Genomic DNA, 24,921 nt, shown 5'->3' with positions numbered 1-24,921 from the left:
AACAAGATCTGCACTGGCTTCACTCCTGCATAATTTGATTTCCTTTGTGTGTGTATGAGAGAGAGTCAATCTATGTGTGTGTGACATATGCTTCCCACATGACCCATCCAACATGCCCTGGGTTTTAAGTTTCTATCTCCATTCAGTCCTGGCCTGGCCTCACTGCTGAGATGGCCATCAAGGATGCTCATACCCGTAGCATATGAGGGTGGTTGTAGTGTTGTGGACCCCAGTTCACTAGGAACTGGATTAAACTGAAGTTATTTTGTATGAGCCAAAACAACCTTTGCACTCTGGCAACTTTTCAATTCAACTGAGCTTACAGAAAAAATAAGCAAAGGGGAAATATGACCAATTTAACTCCAACATGACTGTTGTAAACATAAAAACTGTATGTTGACCAAGAACACCACACACGAGGTTATAAAATACCTTGCATATTTTGTACAAGGAGTCCTGTCCATCTCCCCCGGTATCCTTAAAGTAATCATGAGCCGGGAACGTGCGATTGATGTCCCGAGTGATTGCGCTGTCCTGGGGAGACTCCTGTTAAAACAAGAACATGAGAGAAAAATCTGTATGTTAAAAGGGATGTCGTTTAAAAATCAGCATAAATTACAATGTGCTGGAATGAATGGCTGCTAGACTATCAGTGTATGCTGTGCATGTCTCTCAATACAGACTGGGGTAGACAGCCTGCAGCCCAAACACCTCAGGTCACAGTCTGGTAACCTAAGCAGGTCTGGGCATGGTCAGCACTTAGCTAGGAGACTGCCAAGGAAAATACAATGAAGTGCTACAGGATGTGGTGGTGAGTCAATAGACAAAAAAACAAAAACAAAAAAAATCTACCCTTTCAGTCTGTATGGAACCCAACTGCCACTACACAAATTCTACTTCCTCTAAGGTAAACTGAGGGTGCCAGTCAAACAATCTTTGGTCATTGTAGTCTGGCACACTAAAATTCACCCCCAGTTTAGACTGGAGAAGTCATTTTTCACTTCCCCCCCAAATGCCAAGACACAATAAGGGTGAAAATAGACAGGAAACGGGACCCAAGCCTGAACAGGACATGACTTCACAAAAAAGAAAACTGGCTGCATACAAGAGGCATCACATCATGGCTCAGGGAGGTGGCAGTGCTGTGTGCATATGGCTCTGGCGCAACCACCTTTATAACACTGTGTGCAGGAGATAGAGCGAGGCTACAAACAGCAGGAGTAGGTGGAAGTGAAGAAATCCAGTCTGAGAAAGGAACTGATCCTACTTGAGACGGCCCTGAACAAATCCACCCCGGAAAAGGAGGTGTCTGAGATCGAGAAGGTGGAGGTGGCAGAGGCTCTTTCCAAGATCTGTGTTTGCACCAAGAACAGCATTAAAAGCTCTTGGGGTAGGGAAAGAAGGGCCAGATAGTACAATGGGGTCAGAAAGGGCTATTGAACTTGCTGATATCAGTATGACACAGGGTGACACTTGCCTTGTAAGAGGAACCGGGGCCAGGGCACCTGCATCCCATCGACTAACCCAGATTAGGCTTCAAAAGAGGGCTCATGAGGGGATGGGAAGCAGGAGGCCCAGTGAGTCAGAGGTTGGAAGCTGCAGGAAGCAGTCAGAGCCTACAATGTAAAGGGTGAGCTGAGGAGCTCTTTTAAGTTTGGACCAAAAAAAAAAAAATCTGCCTAAGAGAAACTGATGGTGTGCCAGCAAATCAGGCAGCAGATGCTGTACCTTTTGTCCAGCAATTAAAGCACCAGGGCAGAAGGCAGGATTCCTGCATTCTGCTGCCTCTCATATTGACACTATTGTCTTATTATTTCCTTGTGCTTCTCCTGTCTGTCAGCCTGTATCCACCTTCTGTCTCGTTTTACACTTAATAATATGCACTTTGGGAGCAAGGGCCATCTCTTTGTTCTGTGTTTGCACAGTGCCTTGCACAATGGGGTCCTGGTCCGTGACTAGGGCTCCTAGGCCCTACAGAAATACAAACAACAACAACTGTGGGCATTTCAATACCAGCAAAATATCAACAACTTGGATGAAATTCAGGAAGAGCAACAAACATGATAAAAGGACTCTCCGAATTGATATGAGGAAGTACACAGGGAATATGTATAGCCTGGATAAACGTCAAGCAAGCATGTGACCACTGGGGATACACGGAATCAGTATTTGAAGAGTGTCACCAGCTAGAAAGAAAAGGAATTTGACAAAGTGTAAGACTAGGAATAATGGGCTAAAACTAAAGGGAAAACTTGATGAACATCAGGAAGTTTTTTCCTAGCAGTGCAATCTATTAAACTGTAACTATCCCTGTAAAAGACTGGCAGTGACTGCCTGAAACACCCCACTCTGTTACCAAGTGTTGATCTTGCTGGAAAAGGGTTAGGAGGATTTTGCTCACTCCCAGAGGCTGGTGACTTGTTACCTCAGCTCAGTTTAAGGGAGGTGGAGGGGATGTCTGAGGAGAGAGGATCTAGGATGTGCACTGAACAGGCCTGAGGGAGGAATCATAGGAGCAGCCAAGCCTTGGAGAAGGTCTGATCTGACGTGTGTAAAGGTATTATTTATTAATAAAGCCTAGCACCAGAAAGGGGTGACTTTGTATTCTACATACTGGTTCAGCATTCCTTATAGAACAGATTGGGAGTGGCACCTGCACATACTCCCTAACTATAGCTGTCAGTGTTCCCAAGGGCAAAGAGCTGAACTTCTTGAGCTGTTTTGCTCGCTTTCTCTGCCACCTCATTCTGCAAACCATTCCTACAGTAAAAGCTCAATACAGAGCAAAGAGCACTGAAAAGAAAGCTGAATGTGTCTGGCAAACAGGGAAGCCATACAAAAATATACATTGGTTTTTATGGATTGGTAAATAGGGTACTTTATTGAAGGAGTCATTAGAAATGGCTCAACTTACATATGCATTGCTTTGTACAGAAAGTGGCAGTAAAACATTTTTTTAAAAGAAACATGCATGGAAGATAAGAATGAGGGCAGGTGGAGAATGAGGTTGGAAGCACAGTGGGTTGAAGATAATTCCTGGCTCCCTCAGATCAGAAAAATGGGAAGCTTTTCTTGCAATAGACACCAATGACTTATAAGGCCAATTAGATAGTGCTTTGTGGATGGACTAAACAGTAAAACCAACGAGGAGTCCTTGTGGCACTGTAGAGACTAACAAATTTATTTGGGCATAAGTTTTCATGGGATAACAACCCACTTCATCAGATGTGAAGTGAGTTATATCCCACGAAAGCTTATGCCCAAATAAATTTGTTAGTCTTGAACACGCCACAAGGATGACTCATTGTTTTTAGTGATACAGACTAACACGGCTACCGCTCTGAAACCTATAAACAGTAGCACTACCCAGAAGCTAAATGCATTCTCTCAGCAGAACCATGTGAACCTACACCGCTATTAGACAATGAGACTCTCACTTGAGCTCGCTTCAAAATGCTTTACATTGCATAATAGCTAACAGCAGTTTTATTCCCTCTTTTGAATCTGTTCTTGTGACTCTCTCTTATTTGTGATGTTTCCTAAAGGGAATTCCAAAACCTTTGTTTGATCTGAACTTTGGTTTAAATGTAGGAAGGTTGCTAATTCTGCCCAGTTTCTCTCTTTCTGAGTAGATATGCTATATTTTGTGAGTTTCTCTTACTGATATTATTAGTTCAATCAGATAAAGGATCAAAATCTTTTAAATATGTATCAGCTTTTAGAAATATAACAGCTGACATCAGTAGTCACATTTGTTCACCTTCAAGAAACAAGAAGGGTGCCATGAAGTCCGCTGGGCTCAGGGCAGCACACAATAGTACAGATCAGCAGTGCAATTGTTAAAGGAGGTTAGATATAGACCAGGGGTTCTCAGATTTTTATACTGGTGACCCCTTTCACATAGCAAGCCTCTGAGTGCCACCTCGCTTATCAATTAAACACTCTTAAAATATATTTAACCTCATTATAAATGCTGGAGGCAAAGCTGGGTTTGGGGTAGAGGCTGACAGCTCGCAACCCCCCATGTAATAACCTCATGACTCCCCGTTTGAAACCCCTGATATAGACAAAAGGACCAACAGGTTCATTCAATTTCACATAACAACTAGCATGTCATAAGCCTGTAGACACCCTCTCCAAAATAGAAATAAGTGTGCTAAAAATGTCACAGTAAGAGTCTGAATTGCAATCAGAGGCAAAGGGGTTAGGCTAATGGTGCCATATGTAAGTCTCCTCCAGAGGAGGGCACATTCTCCATTCCCAGGTTTTCATATGGGCCCTCATCACATGGTATTTTAGCACCTGTTGGAGACAGTCATGTCCTAGCATTTATTTAGCTGAATACCATGATTAGTATCATCACCAAAATGCATGAGAATAAACATGTTCTTATTCTTGGTTGATTTCCATTTGACTATATAAATTGTTTCATTTCAGTAATGGAACAAGGGCCTTCCTAGGCGGCTAATGAGATCAGATTTCCTCATCGGTAGATAAATTCAAAGGCCTCTTTTCAGATGATCATTAGGCAGCTTGTGCTACTGAAAGCATCACATGCTACTGTGTCAATGACGGAGGTGCAATTAAAAGGTTATGTCCCCTTTACATCCAAGTTATGGACGTTTGCTCCACATCAAGGCTGCAGCATGAGGGCAAGATGTAGTGTGGAACCACAAGGGATGAGAGCTTGTTTCCAAACAGGATATTTTTAAAATAAATCACCTTTTTTGCTAGACACAAAAAACAAACAAAAAACCCAACAACAGGAGGCTCTTCTAAACACGTGAAACCTCAAGTGCTCTACAAAAGTGACAACACTTATACATTAGGCCATGCTGCCAGCCCTGCCTAGAATACATTAATGTATACTTTCACTTGATCTTTTGCTCTGGAAAATCCCCTTGATAACAAATGGGGACAAAAATTCTCATTCCATATTTAATTCTCGCTTGTGATTTTAACCCAAAGTTTAACACTCTTCTCTGTGGTTTGTCACAACCATTTCATTATAAAGGCAATTAAACGAGTATTAGTATCAAGTTATTGGATTGTCTTGCAAATGATCTGTGTACCATACATCGCTGCAATTCTGTAACAATTTAATGTGTCTAAAGAATCTATCACATCATTAGGAAAACAGAAGCAATCATAATGCAACACTAAAGAATTTTAGCATACGAACAAGCCTTTTAAGTTAATGAAGGCAACTGAGGGTATTTATTGCCTTTAATTAATAGATGAGGTAATCAGAGAAATGTATTGCTTACATTTAAGCACATGAATAACTTTATTCATGCAAGTAATCCCACTGACTTGACTCATGTGCTTACCTGTTTGCATCAATGAGATATAATAGAGTAGCCTGCTTTTTAAGGGGAAAAAAGAAGCAAATTACATTTTAAAAAATTATCTATTCTGGTATCAAAGAGGTCACAGAGGTCCTAAGTATTAAGTACCTTGTCCTGTTGCAGAGACAGAGCAGTGAGGTAGTGAAAGGAAGGCTAAATTCAAAAGGAACAAATCTCCCATTTTAGCCACACATTTAATAGTAATTGCAAAGGCATCTATTTAGAAATCATAAATACATCCTTCAGGCAATCATTTCCACCCCTGTCAAAAACGTGGGATTGGACATTGAGTAGGTCTCTCCCTGGCTTTGTATGACTCTTCATCCCTCAGCTCCTTATTTTTGGTGCAACTCTTCAAGTATCACTAAAGCTGATTCCTGCTGCTAGAACAGATTGGGGAGAGAAAAATATACGGAAGTGATAAAGCTTTAAAAATGGTTTTCAAAACACAGCTTTGAAAACTAACCCTTAGTACAAACTGTTGCAACTCGAGCATTGTGTAACCTTTCCTTTACTACTATTTTTATACCTTGCTGTGAGAATTGGCTCACTGGGCAATTTCTCATGCTTTCAGAGGACTGGAAACTGAAGGAAGCCCTTCTGAGTACACACCCTTCACAAACCAGGATTGAAAAAATAGAAAGCTAAGAATGACAGGAAGAAAAAGAAAGTAATAGAATGGAAAACTGCCATGAGAACTGGAGCAAGTATTGTAAAGATTAGAATTCCCATACCAGCTCATTGCACTGACTAACAAGGAGGAAAGTTTGGAAGCTGGAACAAATCAGTCTCTTTTTTAAACAGTTTTTTAGAATTTTTTTCCCCTGAATGGATAGTGAAATACCACCAGATTGGATGATTTGTCAGTTTTTTTAAAAAAGCAAAATAATAAACAATGAAAACCAGTTTTCAAGCTAGTAAATACAAAATTATCTATTGCAGATAAATATAACATGCTGGCTACAGCATTAACTGGACTGTACATAATGTCTTACACCCTTGTGCGACATTTCCCCCCAAATGTAACATATCTGCCAAAAATGTTTATGGGGCTGGGCATGTCCTGCATTTGCAGAGCCATCTTTGTGCAGTTACAGTCCTGACCAGTGTTCCAGAGATTGAGGCAGGTGCAACCTGAAACATTTTTGCTACAGTGCCGGGACTTCAGGCTGCCATGCAGAGAACGCAGGACACTGCCAAGTTGTCTCTCTCCTCATGTTGCTGATCTTGCATAGCTCAGTAGGCCCAATGTATCCCTCCCAACCTTGACAGAGGACTTAAGGAACATAAAAGGAGAGAGGAAGAGAATTAATGCAAGAAGAAGGAGGGTGATGCCAAGGGATGAAATGGGCACCCCTCACAAGGGTAGAGAAAGTCAGGGAGAAGGTGGCCAGTAGGACTTGAAACAAGCCTGTGGCCAAACCCTGAACCCAGGGAGCCACTGCCTGCTACTCCAAGAAGGTAATTACAGGTACAAAGGTGGGAGGGAAAGCTGGAAAAGGTCCTTTAAGGGAAAATGGGATCTTTGGGTGTCATGGAAGCGCTATGTCCAGCACCAAAATTCTGGAAGCTTCCCTGAACTCTAAACATTTTGAGGTTCTCTCAGGACTGCTTCAAAGGCATTTGAAAGACATGACAAATTTTATGTTTGTTTTTTGAGGCAGGGCAGTCATTAAGAGTCACATTAAAAATAAACTTAATCAGAACTGCACAAAGCCCTCTGGTGGTCCCCTATGCCTCCAACTTATTTGGAAAAATATCCATCCCTGGAGAACTTTCTGAGGCAGATGGGGGAGGGGAGGGAAGAGACGGGGATGGACAACTTTTGACATCACAAGAAGGTTGAAGGAGAAACAAAGGTAGGTACAAAATAAACAATAAATAGCATCCAGAAGCACACGGGCTTCAAAGGTGACAATGCATTCCTTTTAAACAGACTGCTGAGACCCAAACAATGCAAACATTTTTCATTTGATAGTAAAGAAACATATATATGATAGTTTTCAGAATACAAGAATGCAAACTACAGAACCTCTTTTTTTTTATTTTGGCTTTTATTTCAGATCCTGAAAGCTCATTCACTTGTAAATTATCTTACATACTCATTACACCAGGGATTCAACTTGCAAAATAATCTGAAAGCTTTACCAAAGCAAAACACTTCAGAGGCTAAAGTACAAAAAGCTCATAAATGCCTAACAAGGTAAGCATAGGGTGGAGACTAATCTACATTCATTTTTGCACATTTAAAAATGTTCTTTTTATATCTGTAATTCCAGATACTATGTTTAAGATTATTTTTCTTAAGAGTTTAATAAAAAGCTGTCTCTATAGCTAGTATTAAAGCGCTTGAGGAGTCTGCAGCCTACTTGCACATCATTGGCTGCTCTTTCTGCTACTTGGTGAAAATGTTTATTTAAATTATTTTTGTCCTGGGAACTGCTTTTTGGAAAAGGTCTGATCCTGAGAGCGTCACTTATGACTGGGCAAGACAGTCAAGGAGGTAGTACAAACAGTTAGCACACAGACAGTGCAGGTGGTCAGAGCTTAGGTAAAAGGGTGCAAGAGGTGTCAGCAGCAGACAGAACTGTTTTATTAGCACAGAAGTATCAGAGATGTCAGCAACTGAGCAACTTGACAGCACATAGATCCCTGCTCAAATAAACATGGCAAGACATATACTGAATACTCCCACGATCTACAATACTACCCCCAGAAAGGTATGATGAGCAGAGTGAACGCACGGGATAAACTGGAGTGTCAGGAGGAAGCGCCTATCATATTGTAACCATTTGCAAAGTTAGATATTTTTGTTTAAATCAGGCAAAACATGAAGTTCTTATATGCCTGGCAGAACAGTACACTTATTCCTACCAAGAGACTCCTCCATCAGCTCTGTGAGAACTTCATGTACCTTAAGGACCAACAAGCACCTGTTCTCTCTCAAATTTGTAATGCTTTAGTCCAAAAATTGTGAACAATAGCTGTCCCATCATTTATTTCATGATGTCTTGGAATACTTCCGGTTTAATTTATAAAGTTATAAAGGGAAGGACCTCAAATGATTTTCAATATAATAAAGCTCAGACAACTTTCTGGTTTTATAAAATCTGGAATTTTCTGCTAATATAGATCTCCAGATATACAACTTTGCACCGCATGGAGAGTTTTCATAACCCGTTTTTCTTGAGAAAAACATTTAAACTAAAGGAAAAATAAAATTTGTTTCAAAGCAATAAGTGTAACAATTCAATATGTAGCACATATCCAAAATAATTTACTTAAAATTAGAGTGAATATTAAAAAGGTAACTGAAGTATATTGTTGAATATTTTGTATGTTGCACATTCTGGGTATCCCATCTTCTGTTCACCTTGTTTGTATTTACATTTAAACAAACACAATCGCTCAGTGGAAAAGAATGCAGCATGAGAAATAGTGTCATTTCACATATCATGGGATTTGTCCCAGAAAAGTGTTGGGGAAGGAGAGAATATTGAGAATATTTTAAAATTACATTTTTATATTGTGCAAACAGTTTATCAAAACATCTTTAATAGAAAAAGGTGTTCTACAATATTAGCCTCAGATATAATTTAAATGCAGCGGGCAAGTGCAAAAACATCACAGAACTTTGTGGAAACCTAATGTTCGTGATAGGTTATCTTGTTTTTCATTCATTCTCTTCAGTTCCATTCATATTTGCATACGAAAAAAAAGTTAGGTGCTATTTACATTAGAAATTCCTTTTTATTTCTGTGTCAAAACTATCAAGTCCATCAGAGCCTGAGTTTACCTCTGGAAGTGACTGTCCAAAGTCAAGCTAAGAACTTCTGGCTACTTACCAGTTGCTACAAATTACAAGAAGTTATTTTTCTTAAACAAGAATTCTATATGACCATATATATGGATTCCCTTGGTTCTCATTGCCATCGTAAGAAAGCCAGACCTTACACTATTACTTTCCACAGAGGTGCAACTGCTTTTACAAAGATTTTGTAACACAATTCATTAAAAAGATTATTATGGAAATATGAGGGTGTAAAGCAAAGATCCAAAGCAATCAATGAGATTTTAATATGCTATTCAGACTCTGCACTGAACATATGGCATGTAGTTGGAATGCACATGCAACATGTAAGAAAAATCACTTTCATAGCAAGTTTCAGCCTTTTAAAATGAGTGAAATAGGGTTACTAGCAGAAACACTTGTAGACTAGTGACTTCAATACTATTATGTACCACTGATAAGGTAAGTTATTTTGGACAGACCTACACATTTTAAACACATGCCAGCATACTAATCATTTCTGTGTTAATATAAAATAGTTATTCATTGTTAGCAGCATGCCCTGTTAAACTACTGCCAGATTTATCCTGTAGTGTCCAAATTCAGTGACACTCTCAGAATTCTTTTCTATACATTAAATTCTAACTTTTCACTGTCTTTGATGGTAAGCATATTTCCTAGATTTGTATTGGACTAAACCCTACATTTTTAGTAAGAAAAATTACCCCTGTTGCTTATATCTTAGTGACTAGTATAAATCTCAGCTTTCACAGCTAATATTTGCTAATGAGAAATATTATGTTCAGACACAGCATATGAGGGTTATTTGGTACTAGCATTTGCTAAACACATTTGCAGAACAAATATTCTTTTTCACACATTTCACTAACTACTTACTGTAAGTTGATTGAGACTAATTAAGAATGGGTGGCCAGCTGCAATTTGATACAATAATTCAGTGATATTGCATATTTTCCACCCAAATATGGCAATATAGTAGTACAATTCTAAAAATAAAAGTGAATCCCTTGTGGTAGCCAGCCCTTTTGCAGTGTTCATTTCCTTTTAGGGCTCAAGTTTCCCACAGGAAAATTATAAAGAGGAGTTTGGCAAAAATGTCATACATCATGAGTGGATGAAGTATAAACACAAATTGCTTGGTCAAGGTTTTCTTGCCTTGGTCAAGTACACACAAACTAGTCTCTCTGTAAGGCATTAAAGACAGGAGGAAAAACATCCACCAGGCAAGAGAAGAGAAACACACCAGCACAGCGTCACATACAAAGTCACCCGAGACAAAAGTGAAACCATGTGAAGTGTAATTTATTTTTTAAATTTATTTTATGAGCTATTCAGATCTTTGAAATAAAGTGTGCAAGTGCATTTAAGAATAAAAACTACACTCTTAACAAGGTTCTGTTAAAGAGATCAAGAAATTCTGAAGCAAAAAACCTTCCTGTAAAACCATACATACAACTTCTGGCTAAAACATCTGATTGACAAACAGGCTACTGAGTTCTGAATGTCCTTTTGGAAGAGAAGGAATACCTTGTCACAATACCTCCTTTAAAACCACCTTGTACATGTGATTATATTTTGCACCAAACCTAGGATCTCTTCAAAGAACAGTATTATACAAGTTAGATTTCAGGTGAACAGTAAGGTTATTTCATGTTGTTAATACATGATCTGTATATTTAGAGGACAATCCTAGGCTGCCATGTCAGTAGTTTGAAATGCTTCAATAGCCCTTTAAATTGTAATATGCATCAAGATTACATTAATCCAAAATAAACAGCAAACAAAATTGTAATCCAGTGGAACAATGATTGAAATGTCTGCAGTTTTCTTAGGAAGGAAAACATTGGTAATGGATTCTCCAAGTGTTCTGAGAATTCTCTAAAAACAATATTAACATACTTAAAATTACATGTCCTACTACAGCTCCACACTTTATATTAGTGCTTTGGTTTCCTTTTGTGTTATGTTTCTTTCTTAAAAAAACAAACCCACAGCATACATGCACTGATAAAAAAAAGTTAACAGGCTTAGAGATGCTTTACAATACTGCTGCACAGAGCATCTCAAAGTGAAAGATACATTTGTTTCTGAGTTCTCTCAGTAGCAGATAACAAAATTCACTTTTGGAAATAAATAAGGAATTAGGAGCAATAATTTTACATGCTTCAGTTTATTCTATTCCCATTTAACATTTGAAAATATTTGTACTATTTTAAAATCAGTAATATTTGTAGCTCTGCCTAAAATCTTAAGATTTCCATATACTAGCCTTAGTTGAAAAGTCAGCTACAGAAATCCTGACTGAAATAATAGGTTAAAGTACTCTTAGTATTTTTTTTTTTTAAAGTAGTTTCAACTTGGCACAAAAATCTCAGACTCATAGATTCTAGGATTGGAAGGGACCTCGAGAGGTCATCGAGTCCAGTCCTCTGCCCTCATGGCAGGACCAAATACTGTCTAGACCATCCCTAATAGACATTTATCTAACCTACTCTTAAATATCTCCAGATGGAGATTCCACAACTTCCCTAGGCAATCTATTCCAGTATTTAACTACCCTGACAGTTAGGAACTGTTTCCTAATGTCCAACCTAAATCTCCCTTGCTGCAGTTTAAGCCCATTGCTTCTTGTTCTATCATTGGCAGCTAAGGTGAACAAGTTTTCTCCCTCTTCCTGATGACACCCTTTTAGATACCTGAAAACTGCTATCATGTCCTCTCTGTCTTCTCTTTTCCAAACTAAACAAACCCAATTCCTTCAGCCTTCCTTCATAGGTCATGTTCTCAAGACCTTTAATCATTCTTGTTGCTCTTCTCTGGACCCTCTCCAATTTCTCCACATCTTTCTTGAAATGCGGTGCCCAGAACTGGGCACAATACTCCAGTTGAGGCCTAACCAGCGCAGAGTAAAGCGGAAGAATGACTTCTCGTGTCTTGTTTACAACACACCTGTTAATGGATATCTATATAATCTATATCTATATTTTTAGAATCACAACAGATCTTCAGCTGTCTCCTTAAATACCGTTTCGGCACACAAAATGGGACAAATCAGGGACAGATTAAGAATGAAAGAGCCAGGGTTGAAACTAAGGCTATGTCTACACTAACGAGCTTGCAGCTGTGCCACTGTAAGATCGCTCATGTAGGCATTCTATGCCGATGGGAGACAGCTCTCCCATCGACATCATAAAACCACCTCAATGAGCGGTGGTAGCTCTCCCACCGACATAGTGCTGTGCACACCACCACTTATGTTGGCAAAACGTATGTTGCTCAGCATGGTGTTTTTTTCACACCCCTCAGTGGAATAAGTTTTACCAGCATTAAGTGGTAGTGTAGACATGGCCTAATACCTTTACACTGCATTACAATCAAAACGCTGCACCTTAGAAAAGTCTCAAACACAGGGATTGGACTGATTTCAAAATCCACCTTTGTGTTTTCCCCCTCAATGTCTAAACTGCATTGGGTTCTGTTTTTTCTCACATCAGGGCTCTCTTCCCCCCCCCCCCCGTATGTTAAATATTTTCCAGCACCTAAAGAAGTATGCAAAATGCTTTACAAACACATTTAATCTATTCTTGGCCTCGCTCTTGACACTTCAAAAAAAGAATGCCAATTGTGACAGCTTTTGTGAGGTGAACACCCGTTCACAGAGAACTGGATTCGGACCCAAAGGAAATTCCACACAAAGCCACTAAGCAGATACCAGATGGCAATCCTCCACAGAATATACGAAAGTTTGCCTTGCCCACTACTATCCTGAAGGAAGGAGATAGATAAACCAAGAGGCCTTTAAAATAATGCTTTATCTACTGTATTTTGCACAGCAAAGCAAAACCTGAATGGACATACATGAGAAGTCATTCGTTCTTGTGGTTTAACAGTATATGAAAAATCCATTTTTAAGTTACTTTTAAAATTTCTGAACCCATGCAGCAAGAAAACATCACTGATATTAAGACCTGGAGGGAAGCGCAAGATCAGAAACTACAAACTGTTTTCCATCTTGGTGCATTCACCGAGAATAAGAAGGATGAATACTTGATGTTCACCTATAGAGTTAAGATGGAAGCTGAATTTCAAAGGTAATACATGAAGAGCAACTTATCAGCCCAGCAACTTGCATGCTGTGTTGTACAGCATTCCTTTTCAATATGTCATTCCTGAATTCCAATATACATATATGTTGCAAATCTTTCCAGGCAGACCAAAATTGAGGCTGAAGACAACGCTGCTTCCTGTTATCTGAAAGGACTAACTGTGCCATTACCTTCAGTGAGCCCACCTAAAATTCTTAAGTGGTGCAGCATTTTATCTTCAAGGAATACAATATCCCAGCAAATGGGCAAGATCAGGAAAATAAATGTTTCTTAGATGCCTAGCTTGCTCAGAATATGAATGTATGTATTTTTTCTTTCCCTGTGCATTAGACAATTTTTTTCTTGACAATTGCTATGGAAAACATTGTAACGTGTGTTTTAACAAAATACTTTTAATAGTGTGCAATGAAAATATCTATTAATTTTTCACATTGTAGTACTTTCACAACCTTATGAAATTAGCAATTTTAAAGTCAGCTAAAGATCAAAGACTTCCATTATATTCAAGCAAAAGATTTCACAAAGAAAAATCACTAGCACTATATACTAAAGCCACTCTAGCAGAATGGTTATCTATACTTCCCCTGATGAGTCTCTCTCTATTCTTGCCAACATTTTAAAGATTTGGTCTTCCATTAATCTAATTACTTATTTTCATGGAGCCATTAAAAAGCTGAAAACCCCAAAGAAAACTTTTGTTTTCCGTCCTGGTAAAAGTAGTGATTTATTTTGATTAAGCATATGTTTTCTTTTTGTATCATGTGAAACTTGCAATATTTAAGAACAACTAGTATGTGTATTGATATATCTGTACATATTCATCTCATCTTTACATGGGCTTTACATTATATGCACTTCTCTAGCCCATTCCATCTAAGTATATCAAAAATTCATTGAATTGCCTCCATTTCCTTCTGAATTGGAATTATTATCTTCATCTCACAAATAGGAAAAAACAAACAAACCCCAGAAGTGAAAAAACCCAGGAGTTCAGATTCCCTTCCCCAACTTTAACCACTGAACCACACTGCCACATCATACCAAATAGGCACCTTAATAAAAATGAAAGAACGAGATGCAATATAACACAGTTAATGATCAGTATATTCAAGTATTTTGCTGAATCAAAATCTAAGATTTTATGTTTAATATGACAATTAGATGCATCTCTTTGGAATTTCAAAAAGTTATTTAAAAGAGCAAAAACTATCAACTTTTTTTTTAAAAGTGTTGACCAGCATGAATACTAGAAATTGAAAATTGAATAAAGCTAATAGGTCAGATCAGTGCAAGACAGTTTCCTATCAATGTCCCTTTGCAAGTCACAGATCCCTGTTGCAGCTTCCTAGACCTGCTCAGAGTTTGTCATCTGTTTAGTATTCCTGACATTGCTCTTCAAATTCTCAAACCAAGACAGTGAAACTCTAACAAAGCGTCTGGTCTAAATTGATTCTCTAGATATTTAGTCACTTAAATTAGCAAATAGATTAATAAAAGTACCCCAGGCTGAGGCACCAAGTTAGATCTGGTTGCAAGGACACAACTGATTATAATTTTAATGTTTTCATTCAATTTTAAAGCTCAAGAGGTTTAATATTTGATTAAATATTGATTATATGGCCAAATTAACAGATACCTTGAATATGCATCTGCAGAAATGTTACTATTGGCCACTATCATTGAACAAACAATAATGCAGATGTGGGCCACAACTTAATTTACATTTGAGTAACACTTCACCTTCAACCAATACAGACTCTTAAGTCCCCTGGGGGGGGGGGAGAAAGGAGGGGAAAGCATGTATTTCCTTATATTAAAAGAATTCAAAACTGAACTGCGAATTTGTCAAGTCAAAAGGAACAAGCTACGTTCTATAAGAGAGATGGCCTCAAATCATATAGATGAAGAAGTAAAAGAAGAAGTGAAAAAAAACCATCAACATGAGCCAAGTCCTGGTATAAGCTACCTCCCATGCAGTTAGCTGACAAAGGTTTGCTCATCACAGAAAACTTAACAGATTAGCTGAGAACAGAAGTGCTAAATCTATCTAGGGTCTTATATAACACCCCCTTTGCCCCAATGAGCATAGTAACTGAACACTTCAAAATCATTAATTAATTCCCCCCCTTTTATTGGGGGCACAGACAGGTCACACAGTACCAGGAAATTAACACAGATCTCCTTTCCAGTGTCTTAACTACAAGTCCATCTTTCCAAGTCACACAAAAGCTGCCAGAGGGGTTTCACAGTTCAGAATTTTACATAGGAAGCGTGTAGACACTAATACACACATATAAGCGAAGCGCAAACTAACAGAGGAGAAGGATGTTCAAAATTGCATGGGAAGGGATGGCATTTAGGGAGTGGAGTACAGAGGGGTGGAATAGGAAACTGGCTTGCTATTTAGGATTTGACTGTGCTGGATTTTGTTCAGAAGTGAGCTGACTGGGGTCTGCAAACTGCATACATGCAGAACACCCACAGCTTCTGGATGGGCATCTTTGTTATGTCATAAATCCAAAATGAAAAGGGTAGATCCAAGCTTACAAGAATAACTGTATGATATACAAGACAAATTCTGCAGCAGAAAGAACTTTCCTGTTATTCTCCTCACTCCATACGAACTATTTCGTGGCACTGATGTAACTGCGTATTTTATATCCATTCTGGCACAATATACCTTTCCAGTAATTACTTAATTGTAACACATTTTATTTTGCTAGCTGGTCATGTCTTTTAGTTTCTTTAAATCTTTCTGCATACATGTGTAAGACAATAGGTTTTAAATTCAAACAGCTTTCAACCCACAAAAAAATCATGCAGACATAATTTCAGCACCATCCTTCATTTGCCCACCTGCTGACACGGAGGTCTCTCCAAAATGGTCACCATGAAGTGCTAGCACAGACCAGGTACACAGAGCACAAACACGGGGGCACCATAATTTATGCATCTGTGGTGTTACTGAAGCTCATGCTTAAAAAGCGGATTATGTGAGCATTAATATTTGTACCTATGAAGGCTAAGCTAAGGGAAACTGGATCTCATGCAATAGGAGGAAAGTACATAAGAGTCAGGAAACACTCCCGTCTCTACACTTAAAGTTTGTGGAGGAGTTGCAAGTGTTTTGGAGGATAAGATTAAAATTCAAAATGATCTGGGTAAACTGGAGAAATGGTCACAAGATAATAGGATGAAAATTCAATAAGGGCAAATGCAAAGTACTCCACTTAGAAAGGGACAATCAGTTACACACACATAAAATAGGAAATGACTGCCTAGGAAGGAGTACTGTGGAAAGGAATCTGGAGGTCATAGTGGATCACAAGCTAAATGTAAGTCAACAGTGTAACGCTGTTACAAAAAAAGCTAACATCATTCTGGGATGTATTAGCAGGAGTGTTGTAAGCAGGACACAAGAATTCTTCCGCTCTACTCCACACTGCTTAGGCCTCAACTGCAGTAGTGTGTCCAGTTCTGGATGCCACATTTCAGGAAAGATGTGGACAACCTGGATAAAGTCCAGAGAAGAGCAACAAAAATGATTAAAGGTCTAGAAAAACATGAGGGAAGATTGAAAAAAATTGGGTTTGTTAAGTCTGGAGAAGACACGGCAGAGGGGACATGGTAACAGTTTTCAAGTACATAAAAAGTTGTTGCAATAAGGAGGGAAAAAAATTATTCTCCTTAACCTCTGGGGATAGGACAAGAAGTAATGGTCTTAAATTGCAGCAACAGCGGTTTAGGTTGGACATTAGGAAAAACTTCCTAATTATCAGGATGGTTATGCACTGGAATAAATTGCCTGGGGAGGTTGCGAAATCTTCATCAACAGAGATTTTTAAGAGCATGTTAGACAAACACCTATCAGGGATGGTCTAGATTATACTTAGTCCTGCCATGAGTGCAGGGAACTGGAATAGGTGACCTGTCAAAATCCCTTCCAGTCGTGTGATTCTATGTACAGCACTGCACAACTGGTTAGGCACACTATGGGGGATTTTCACTTTCCTCTAAAGGATGAAGTATTGTTCTTATTGGAGGCAGCCTATGAAACTTGATGATATAGCGATCTGATCAGCTATAACTAAGGCTGAGGAGCTATAACCTGTGCTCAGTCAAACCTACATTTAAATCACCTAACATTGATACAAAGAACTGGAGAATCTCTGAAGTGAATACCAGACCACAGCACACATGATTGGCTTGTTTGCAGTCATTTATGAGAAACAGTAGAGCCTGGAACCTATATCCAACCATGTGAAGACTGTTCCCTAGAGACCTGCTGGATTTCTGGAGACACACTGTTCATTGATGTGTATGAAAAAGTAGTGCAGTGTACAGGTTGGGAGCCATAGACATACCGAGCGAATGGGAGCAGGCATTAACTCTATACTGAAAACAGAAAGGTAGAGTTTCTGCTCTTCTCTAGTATGCACATTGCTCTGCCTCTAAACTGCAGTTTACTGGGGAAAGGGTTTGCAGAAGATCTTAACAAAGTTGCCTAAGAAGGGAAGATTCCTACTCATCTCCTGGTTTCTAATATTACAAACAGTGATGGCCTTTAGAATCTCTTGTACTTCAGCAGAAGTGGGGATCAATTTTTCACATGGCACAGGGTTTAGCTATTTAAATCAAGCCAGTCTGATTTTTTTGTATTTAAAATCAGGTTGAGGTTTTGTAAAACTAATTTGAAAATGTGTTATTGCCATTTTAGATCAAAATTTATATTTAACTAAATTATAAGTGCTGGTTTTTATTTTAAAGGCCACTACTGTAGTGTAGTTTACTGAATTTTGCAAAACTGTTTAGTGTGAAAAACAAAATATTGAAAATTAAGCCCTGAACCTGCAAACACCTAACCTGGTACGTAACTTTACTCACATAAACAGCCCTATGGATTTCAATGCAATCTATGCACATGCATACATGCTTTCAGCATCAGGGTCTAAAAGTTTAATAAAAATTTCTTGGTGACAAAGTCTTTGTAATTCCAAGACAAAATGGCTTTGAGGTTAACAATAATTAATTCAGACTTTCAATACATTAAACAAAACTATTAAATTTTAGAGACATCAGCCACATTTTTCAAAAATGAAAGCTTAAAGCTTATCTCAAACCCAAACAGTTTCCTGAGGGCTGGATTCTCAATACCACTTTAGTAACTTCGGAGCACCAGTCCCACTGACTTCAAATTGCAAACTCTGATGGTGGAGTACTGCGTGGTTGAAGCACTTCAGCTTTTCTTGACTTGTGGAAGTTCAATGTATCGGATAGTGTGGCTGTCTCCAAACTCAGCAAGGGATATTTGCTTATCAATGTTGGGTACTGAGTTGGTGGTATTCTCACAGGAAGGATGTTAGTCGGGCCATGTATTTGTCATTTTCTGAGTACATGAGCATCTTACCTGTGAAACTCTTTACTATTAAAAAAAAAGGGGGGGTGGCAGGAGGGAGAGAAGAAAAAAATACCACCACCATGGTTAGGATCTGGGAGTTGGGAGACCCAGATTCAATTCTTTGCTCCTCCAGTTTGACATTAGGTGGGTCATTTATTTTCTCTAGGTCTCAATTCTCCATCTGTAAAATGGATAATTTCCCTATCTCACAAAGGTGGTGTGAGGATATTAAAGATTGTGAGGTGCTCAGATACTACAGTAATGGAAACCAAGTACCCAAGGAAGGTATAAGTCTGAAATTCTACTAACAATTAGGACCCTAAAGTACAAAAATGCATTAATAAATTAAGACTATAAAATGGGGCATGAAGAAATACCAATATGTAAATGCAGAATTTGATAGCACAAAGCTGTCGTCCTCTTTTTACCTCACCTGGAAAGGAACTCCACATTAACAAAATTGTCACTGGATTTGAATTAGAAAATTAACAATTTGCGCATTTTCTCCCTTTGAAACTATTTTAAAATAGCAATACACTATAACCTCAATCGCCAATCATTTTTAAGTCTTTTCTTTTTCTGTATGAGAATATTGGATGAGTTACATCAATTATGTCACTTTCTGAAAAGCTATGTATGTGAAAATCCTTCCCCCTGGGACTCAAAAATGCCAAGTGAGTTCCATTCAGTAATTAAACAAGTTATAAACCCTCACCCAGCTGGATCTGAAAACGAGTTGGCTAACTTAATAAAAGATAGAATTTATAGTCCCGGATACAAATTTGAAATTAAAGTCAATTCATTTAACCACTTAAGCTCATGGAAGTTTCATAGCAGACTTAGTATTTTCATAAAAATACAAATAATTTTTACATCTATGCTCCCTTCATCACAACATTTCCAAAACAAGCACTGGGCTTCATGTCAACTACATACCAAACAAAGTTAAGTGAACTCCTGACAAAACAAGGTAACAGAGTGTAAAATTATCTCTCTCTCACTTGGTCCCAAGCACACTGGGACAGATTCAGTCCTGATGTAACTTAGCTGAAGTTAATAGTTATGTGTGATATGAATTTGGTGCAGTAGCTTTTAAACTACATACAAATCTCCCGTTGTGTCAAATGAAAGGAGTATATGAAAGATATTTAAAAACAAAAAATTTAAATACTAGATGTAATTGAGACAAGTCTGGTTTAAAGCTAACCGTACAGTCGGAGACGGTTTCACCTTTCAGAAGCATCTGTGAAAGATGTTGCATAGGAAAATGGGATGCATCTACTATTTGTTCTGATTTTTAATTCCCTAGAAGCCCAGGTTTTGCTTCCTGCATCTCATGAAAAGCAACTTAACTGATGAAGATTGAGATAAAATGAAACTGACAGCGAATTTGAATATGGCAATTGAGAGAGAGCAAAAGCCTAGTTTTTAATAAACACTTTGTAAGTGAATCTCACAGCTGTAAGTTACAGCTGCACTACCTTCCTTCTAGCCATCAGAGTAATGCTGACTTGTTCAGCTGTTCCCAAGTTAAGTTTTAAAAATATCTGCAGCTGTAAACTGTTGTATTTTGAATAGAGCTCTGGGCCAGTTGGGTAAAGCTGGCATCTGCTCCAGCACAAGCTAAATACTAATGTCAGGATTTAGTCGCCTCATTTTTGCTAAATTCACTTATTCCCAAATATACTGTACACTAACATTCAACTGCTCCTTCCTGGTGCACAAACTGAAAGATGCAGCAATATTTGCCTTCAGACCTCCACTTACGCCTAATACCCTACTGTGATGGATTTTAGGACCCAGTGGATAAATCTGACATAAATCATCTTGATGTTAAATGCTGTTTTAATGCTTAGATTATATCTACGCAAACACTTGAAACTTTAAGTACAGCTCAGAACCATGGAAAAGCAGTGGTGTTTTGCATGAGGGGTATTTCAATAATACTGAACATAAATGCTAAATATTAGTCACTTAAAGCTTTAAATCTCTCCTTAAAAACCATCTATGCTATAATGCTTACAAAACACTTGAGAATGATTAGCCAGCTGGTGCGACCCTTGCTTACTACATCTTTCCTAACTGTCTCACTGTTACCCTCAGCTCCCCACTGCTGTCAGTCATATCCACCTGTTGTCTTTAGCCTTAAATTTAGATAGCATGTCCCTTAGAGATAGGGACAGTCTCTTTGTTTTATATTTGCACAGTGCCAAGCAAAAGGGACCCTGCTTTCTAGGTGCGCCACAATATAAATAATGATTAATAAAGTGGCCACAAAAGCATCAGGATTACAACAGCCTTTGTTCTTACATTTTGGGGGATCTATAGGAGGAAGTTATCTTTGTAAGCTTTCATCATGGATGACATACTATGGTAGAAAACCAAGATCTGAGTTAAATATATTTTATAACACAAATTGTGATTTTTCCCTTGAGCTAGAGAGACTTCTCCAGGTCTTAGAAGTCTTGTAACCCATTTCTCATAGGTTTTTGTTCAGTCCCTCTGTGCACTGAGAGCACACAGTGACTGCAACTCCTACACACGTGGAGAGCTCAAAGAATTCCCCAGAACCCACTCCTATTGCACACAGAGACTGGATGCACGTTGAAAAAAGTGAGCTGTAGATCGGTTGTGGTATGTATTACGTGAAGGGAGAAAAAAACAGAACAAAATACACATCCCTGTACTGAGGACACAGAGATAGAAAAATACAATCCATTACTGTTAAGAATTTATATTTTGCAGACACTTTAGCTACTAAAATAGTGCTCCATGAATCAATAAAGAGTTAATGGCATTTTTAAAGAGAATGAATTTAGTTGAGGGCCACAGTGCATTCCTGATGACTTTACAGCACACAAAAAGCCTCCATTCTAAACCAGCCCTAAAAAGTTGTAATCACCGAAAACTTGGTTTCTCAGATAGTGTACTTGGTTTGACCAGTTTATGACAGATGCTTGCCAAAAGGAATTAGCTCCTGCTATATTCGAACCTTCTTTAGGCTTCCTGGGATTAAAGATAAATGCCTGATTTAGCTGTGTGTTCAGTTATCCATAACTCAAATGCTGTAGTTAAATTTATAACATAGCTCCCTTGGCTGGTTAAACTACAATTTTCTTTCCTTTTCCCCTTAAGTTCTAGTATGTAAAATATCAGAAGAATTTAGATAAAAAAACAGGTCAGATTTTTTTTTAGTTGTTCTTGAGTAATTTCCAAACAGAAGTAGCTTTTCTCCAGTGTTTTGAGAATAATTTTCACAACTAGGCATCATCCTCAAATCACTGCCACAATTCTGATGTCATAAAACAGCAACTATTTTTTCTTAGCTTATAAAAGATGTTTTATTAAAATGCTAACTTTGGTCTGATCCAAGCTGCTCAAAAAGAAAAATGCAAATACTGTACTCCAATCACATACAAGTATTCTACCAGTAAAATGGGGCACAGAGACCAGATCAGTTTTCAAAAGTGTCTCACTGTTTTGATCACATTGCTGCATTCATGGCTCATTACAAGTTTAAGTTAATGTTGAAGTGTTCACATTATTCACTATATTCTAGAGCTCTGCCTAGACAGAGCTGAAAGACAAACCATTTGGCCCCCTAGATTTCAGTGTAAGAACACACAGAGTCAGTATGCTTTGGCATACACACAAAAAAATCCCTGCAATACACCACTACACTATAACACTTCCACTTGAGAGAAATCATTTCTATGTGACGCATAAATCTTGAAACAGCCTCGTAAAGCTGTAAAAAAAAAGTTGCTGAAGCTCACACACACCCACTACATTCAGTTATGCCAGAAAAAATGTCAGGATACAGCTTTATTCTTAAAATGAATATGGACATCACACACCACATACCCTAACACAACAATGAAATTTTAAAGTGAAAATAATATACGCTCCTGATTTTTGTGTCAGCAGCATTTCTCAGGAACCTTTTTGCTAACCTGGACATCTTAAAACTGTTTCTAACTTATTTTGCAATTTACATGACTGCCTGCATTTCCCAGTCACAGCAATCTGCTCCTTAGACATGGCATCCATTGGAAGGTCTTTTGCTCCTAGAAGTTGAGGAGTCCTTAACTACCCTCTGTCTTGCGCAAGAGGTGCAAACAACTCCCGAGAGGCGCTTAAGCCCCTTCTGAAACACACTGTTGGAGAGACTGTAAATGACACAGTTGCAGAAACTGTTGCTAATGGCAAGCCAAGTGGTCAAAAAGGATGCAGTATGGTTTCTATAGACAGCAGAACTCTCCAGCAAAAAATAGATGATGTAGGGCAACCAGAGGATGTAGAAGACACTGGTGATGCGGAAGAGAACCATGGCATAGCGCTTGTCGGGGCAGTGCTGTGCCTCCCCAGCCTCCCCATCCTGGGAGCTGAAGCGCACTCGCCTTTCATTGATTTCCTTGGTGTGCTGCTGGCAGATGCGGAAGATATTGAAGTATGTGAAGCAGACGATGAAAGCGGCAGGGGCATAGAGCATCATCACAATGAAGAGAGTGAAATAGCGATCAGTGTACCAGGAGTCGGCACACCACTGAAACACATCCCCATGATATCCAGGCTTTCCCCAGTGAAAGAAGGCAGGTAAGAAGACTACACAGGAGTACAACCAAATGATCAGGATGCAGACGCGAAGTCTCCACGGGGTGACCAGACTATTGTAGGTCAGTGGTTTGGTGATGGCAATGTATCTATCAATGCTAATGCAAGCCAGAGAGGCCATGGAGACACTTTTGAGCACAGATACCACATAACCAAAGACCTGGCAAACCAAGGACTCTCTCAAAACAATGGGATAGTGGAGTAAGGACAAAGAAGGCACCAGACAGCTCACACCCACCAGGAGGTCAGCATATGCCATCGTCTGGATGAAGTAGCTGGTGGTGTGGTGGTTCAGTAAAGGTGCACAGTGAAAGACAAATATCACTATAATATTGCCTGAAATGATCAGCACGGTGAGAAACACTATTATAATCACCTCCAGGAGGCAAAAATTTATGGTCTCCAAGTAGCTAATGGCCAGGAGGCAGAATGGCCGCCCACTCTGGTTACCAACCAAGGTGGAGTTCATCTTGAGCACTGCAGTGATCCGTTCATTTCATGCTCCTGCCTGCTGCCCGCAGCCACTCCAGGCAGCTGCTGTCATTGCGCCTGGCTGTGTGTGTAGCAATGTGTAGCTGGGTCCCCAGGGCTGCTCCAGATGCTGCTGCTGAGCATTGTTTGCAGCACAAGTCCCCTTTAAATCCGGCTCAATCAACAGCCTCCTCCCTGCTGCTGCTGCCCTGGGTCCCAGCAGCAGCCCTGCCCGCAAGTTCACACAGAGGCACCAGAGACGGCTGACACTAACACCCTGGCTGGCTGAACATCTGAGCAGAGGATGTGGTGCGGGGGATGAGGGAGAAGCTTCGGCAGGAGTCTCAACTCGAGCTGACAGAAGAAAAGGGGAAAGTGTTTTGCAGCATCTCTCCGGCCACTGTGCTCCCTGCCAGGCACCCCATGCCACCAACTCCATCACTCCTTCATTCCCCACCCGAGCGCAGCCTGCCTCTCTCACAGCACAGCCCCCAATACCTTATTCCCCCTTCCACACCCCACCATCTGGGGTCTCCGCACATCTCTTCTGGAAGAGCTGGGCTCTCAGCAGCAGGAGGGGAAATTTAGATGCATTTCATGGGCTTCCCAAGCAATCCTGCCTGCAGGTCCCTGGGGGCAGGGGATATCGGGGGGAGAGGGGGTGTTTCCAGCCCTTCCCCTGGCTCCATTTTGCAGGATGCTTTGTTCATTATTTCACTTTAAATGCACTGATCCAGCGGTCCGGGTGCTTGGCCCACCCCCAGCTCCCCTTACACAAGAGGGGAGCGATGACCCAGCCCGGCTAACGCCCCACCGGCCCACTCCCACTCACCTGCCCCTGTGCCCGGCGCAATAGGAACAAAAGCCCGAGCGCATCCTCAGCCCCGAGAGCCTGCAAAGCCGGCGTGTGCCTCAGCCCCGACTGCTGCAGAACTGCGAGGGGGAGGGGGAGAGGAGGGAGGGGGGCGGAGAAGCCAAGGCAGCGCAGGGGCAGCTGCAGCACCACAGCCGGGGCTCCGGGGACTAGGTGGACCCAGCTCCGAGCCTGCAATGGGGGCGCGCCCCCTCCCTGCTAGCCTGCTCCGATTCCAGCAGCCGCCCGGGGGACCTGCTCTCTCCAGATGTTCAGTAGCAGCAGCAGCACATTATTTTGGGGGAGGAGCCCCCGGGTCA

The 24,921-nt window shown here is 39.9% G+C and overlaps 2 protein-coding genes across 8 annotated transcripts in view; both read right to left on the bottom strand.

Annotated features, from left to right (window-relative positions):
• The window catches only part of RABGAP1 (RAB GTPase activating protein 1), a 151,881-nt gene that overhangs the window by 64,006 nt on the left and 62,954 nt on the right, over positions 1-24,921 (bottom strand). For all 7 annotated transcript variants that reach the window (XR_003996724.1, XR_003996721.1, XR_003996723.1 and 4 more), the window contains one exon: positions 433-546. Coding sequence is in view for 3 of the 7 variants with exons in the window: in XM_030535167.1 (XP_030391027.1) it covers positions 433-546 (114 nt within the window). In the remaining 4 variants the exon portion in view is untranslated. The remainder of the gene's footprint in view (positions 1-432; positions 547-24,921) is intronic.
• Positions 19,478-24,621, bottom strand: GPR21 (G protein-coupled receptor 21). The gene is made up of 2 exons (XM_030535176.1): positions 24,581-24,621; positions 19,478-24,102 (listed from the first exon to the last, which is right to left on the bottom strand). Exon 2 carries the CDS (start codon positions 23,744-23,746, stop codon positions 22,697-22,699), a length of 1,050 nt encoding a protein of 349 aa, XP_030391036.1. The 5' UTR covers positions 23,747-24,102; positions 24,581-24,621; the 3' UTR covers positions 19,478-22,696.

This window comes from Gopherus evgoodei, chromosome 16 (genome assembly GCF_007399415.2).
Source record: "Gopherus evgoodei ecotype Sinaloan lineage chromosome 16, rGopEvg1_v1.p, whole genome shotgun sequence".
NCBI classification, from domain to species: domain Eukaryota; kingdom Metazoa; phylum Chordata; order Testudines; family Testudinidae; genus Gopherus; species Gopherus evgoodei.
The sequence above is the reverse complement of the archived record's forward strand: the minus strand, read 5'-3'. Positions and strand labels throughout refer to the sequence as shown.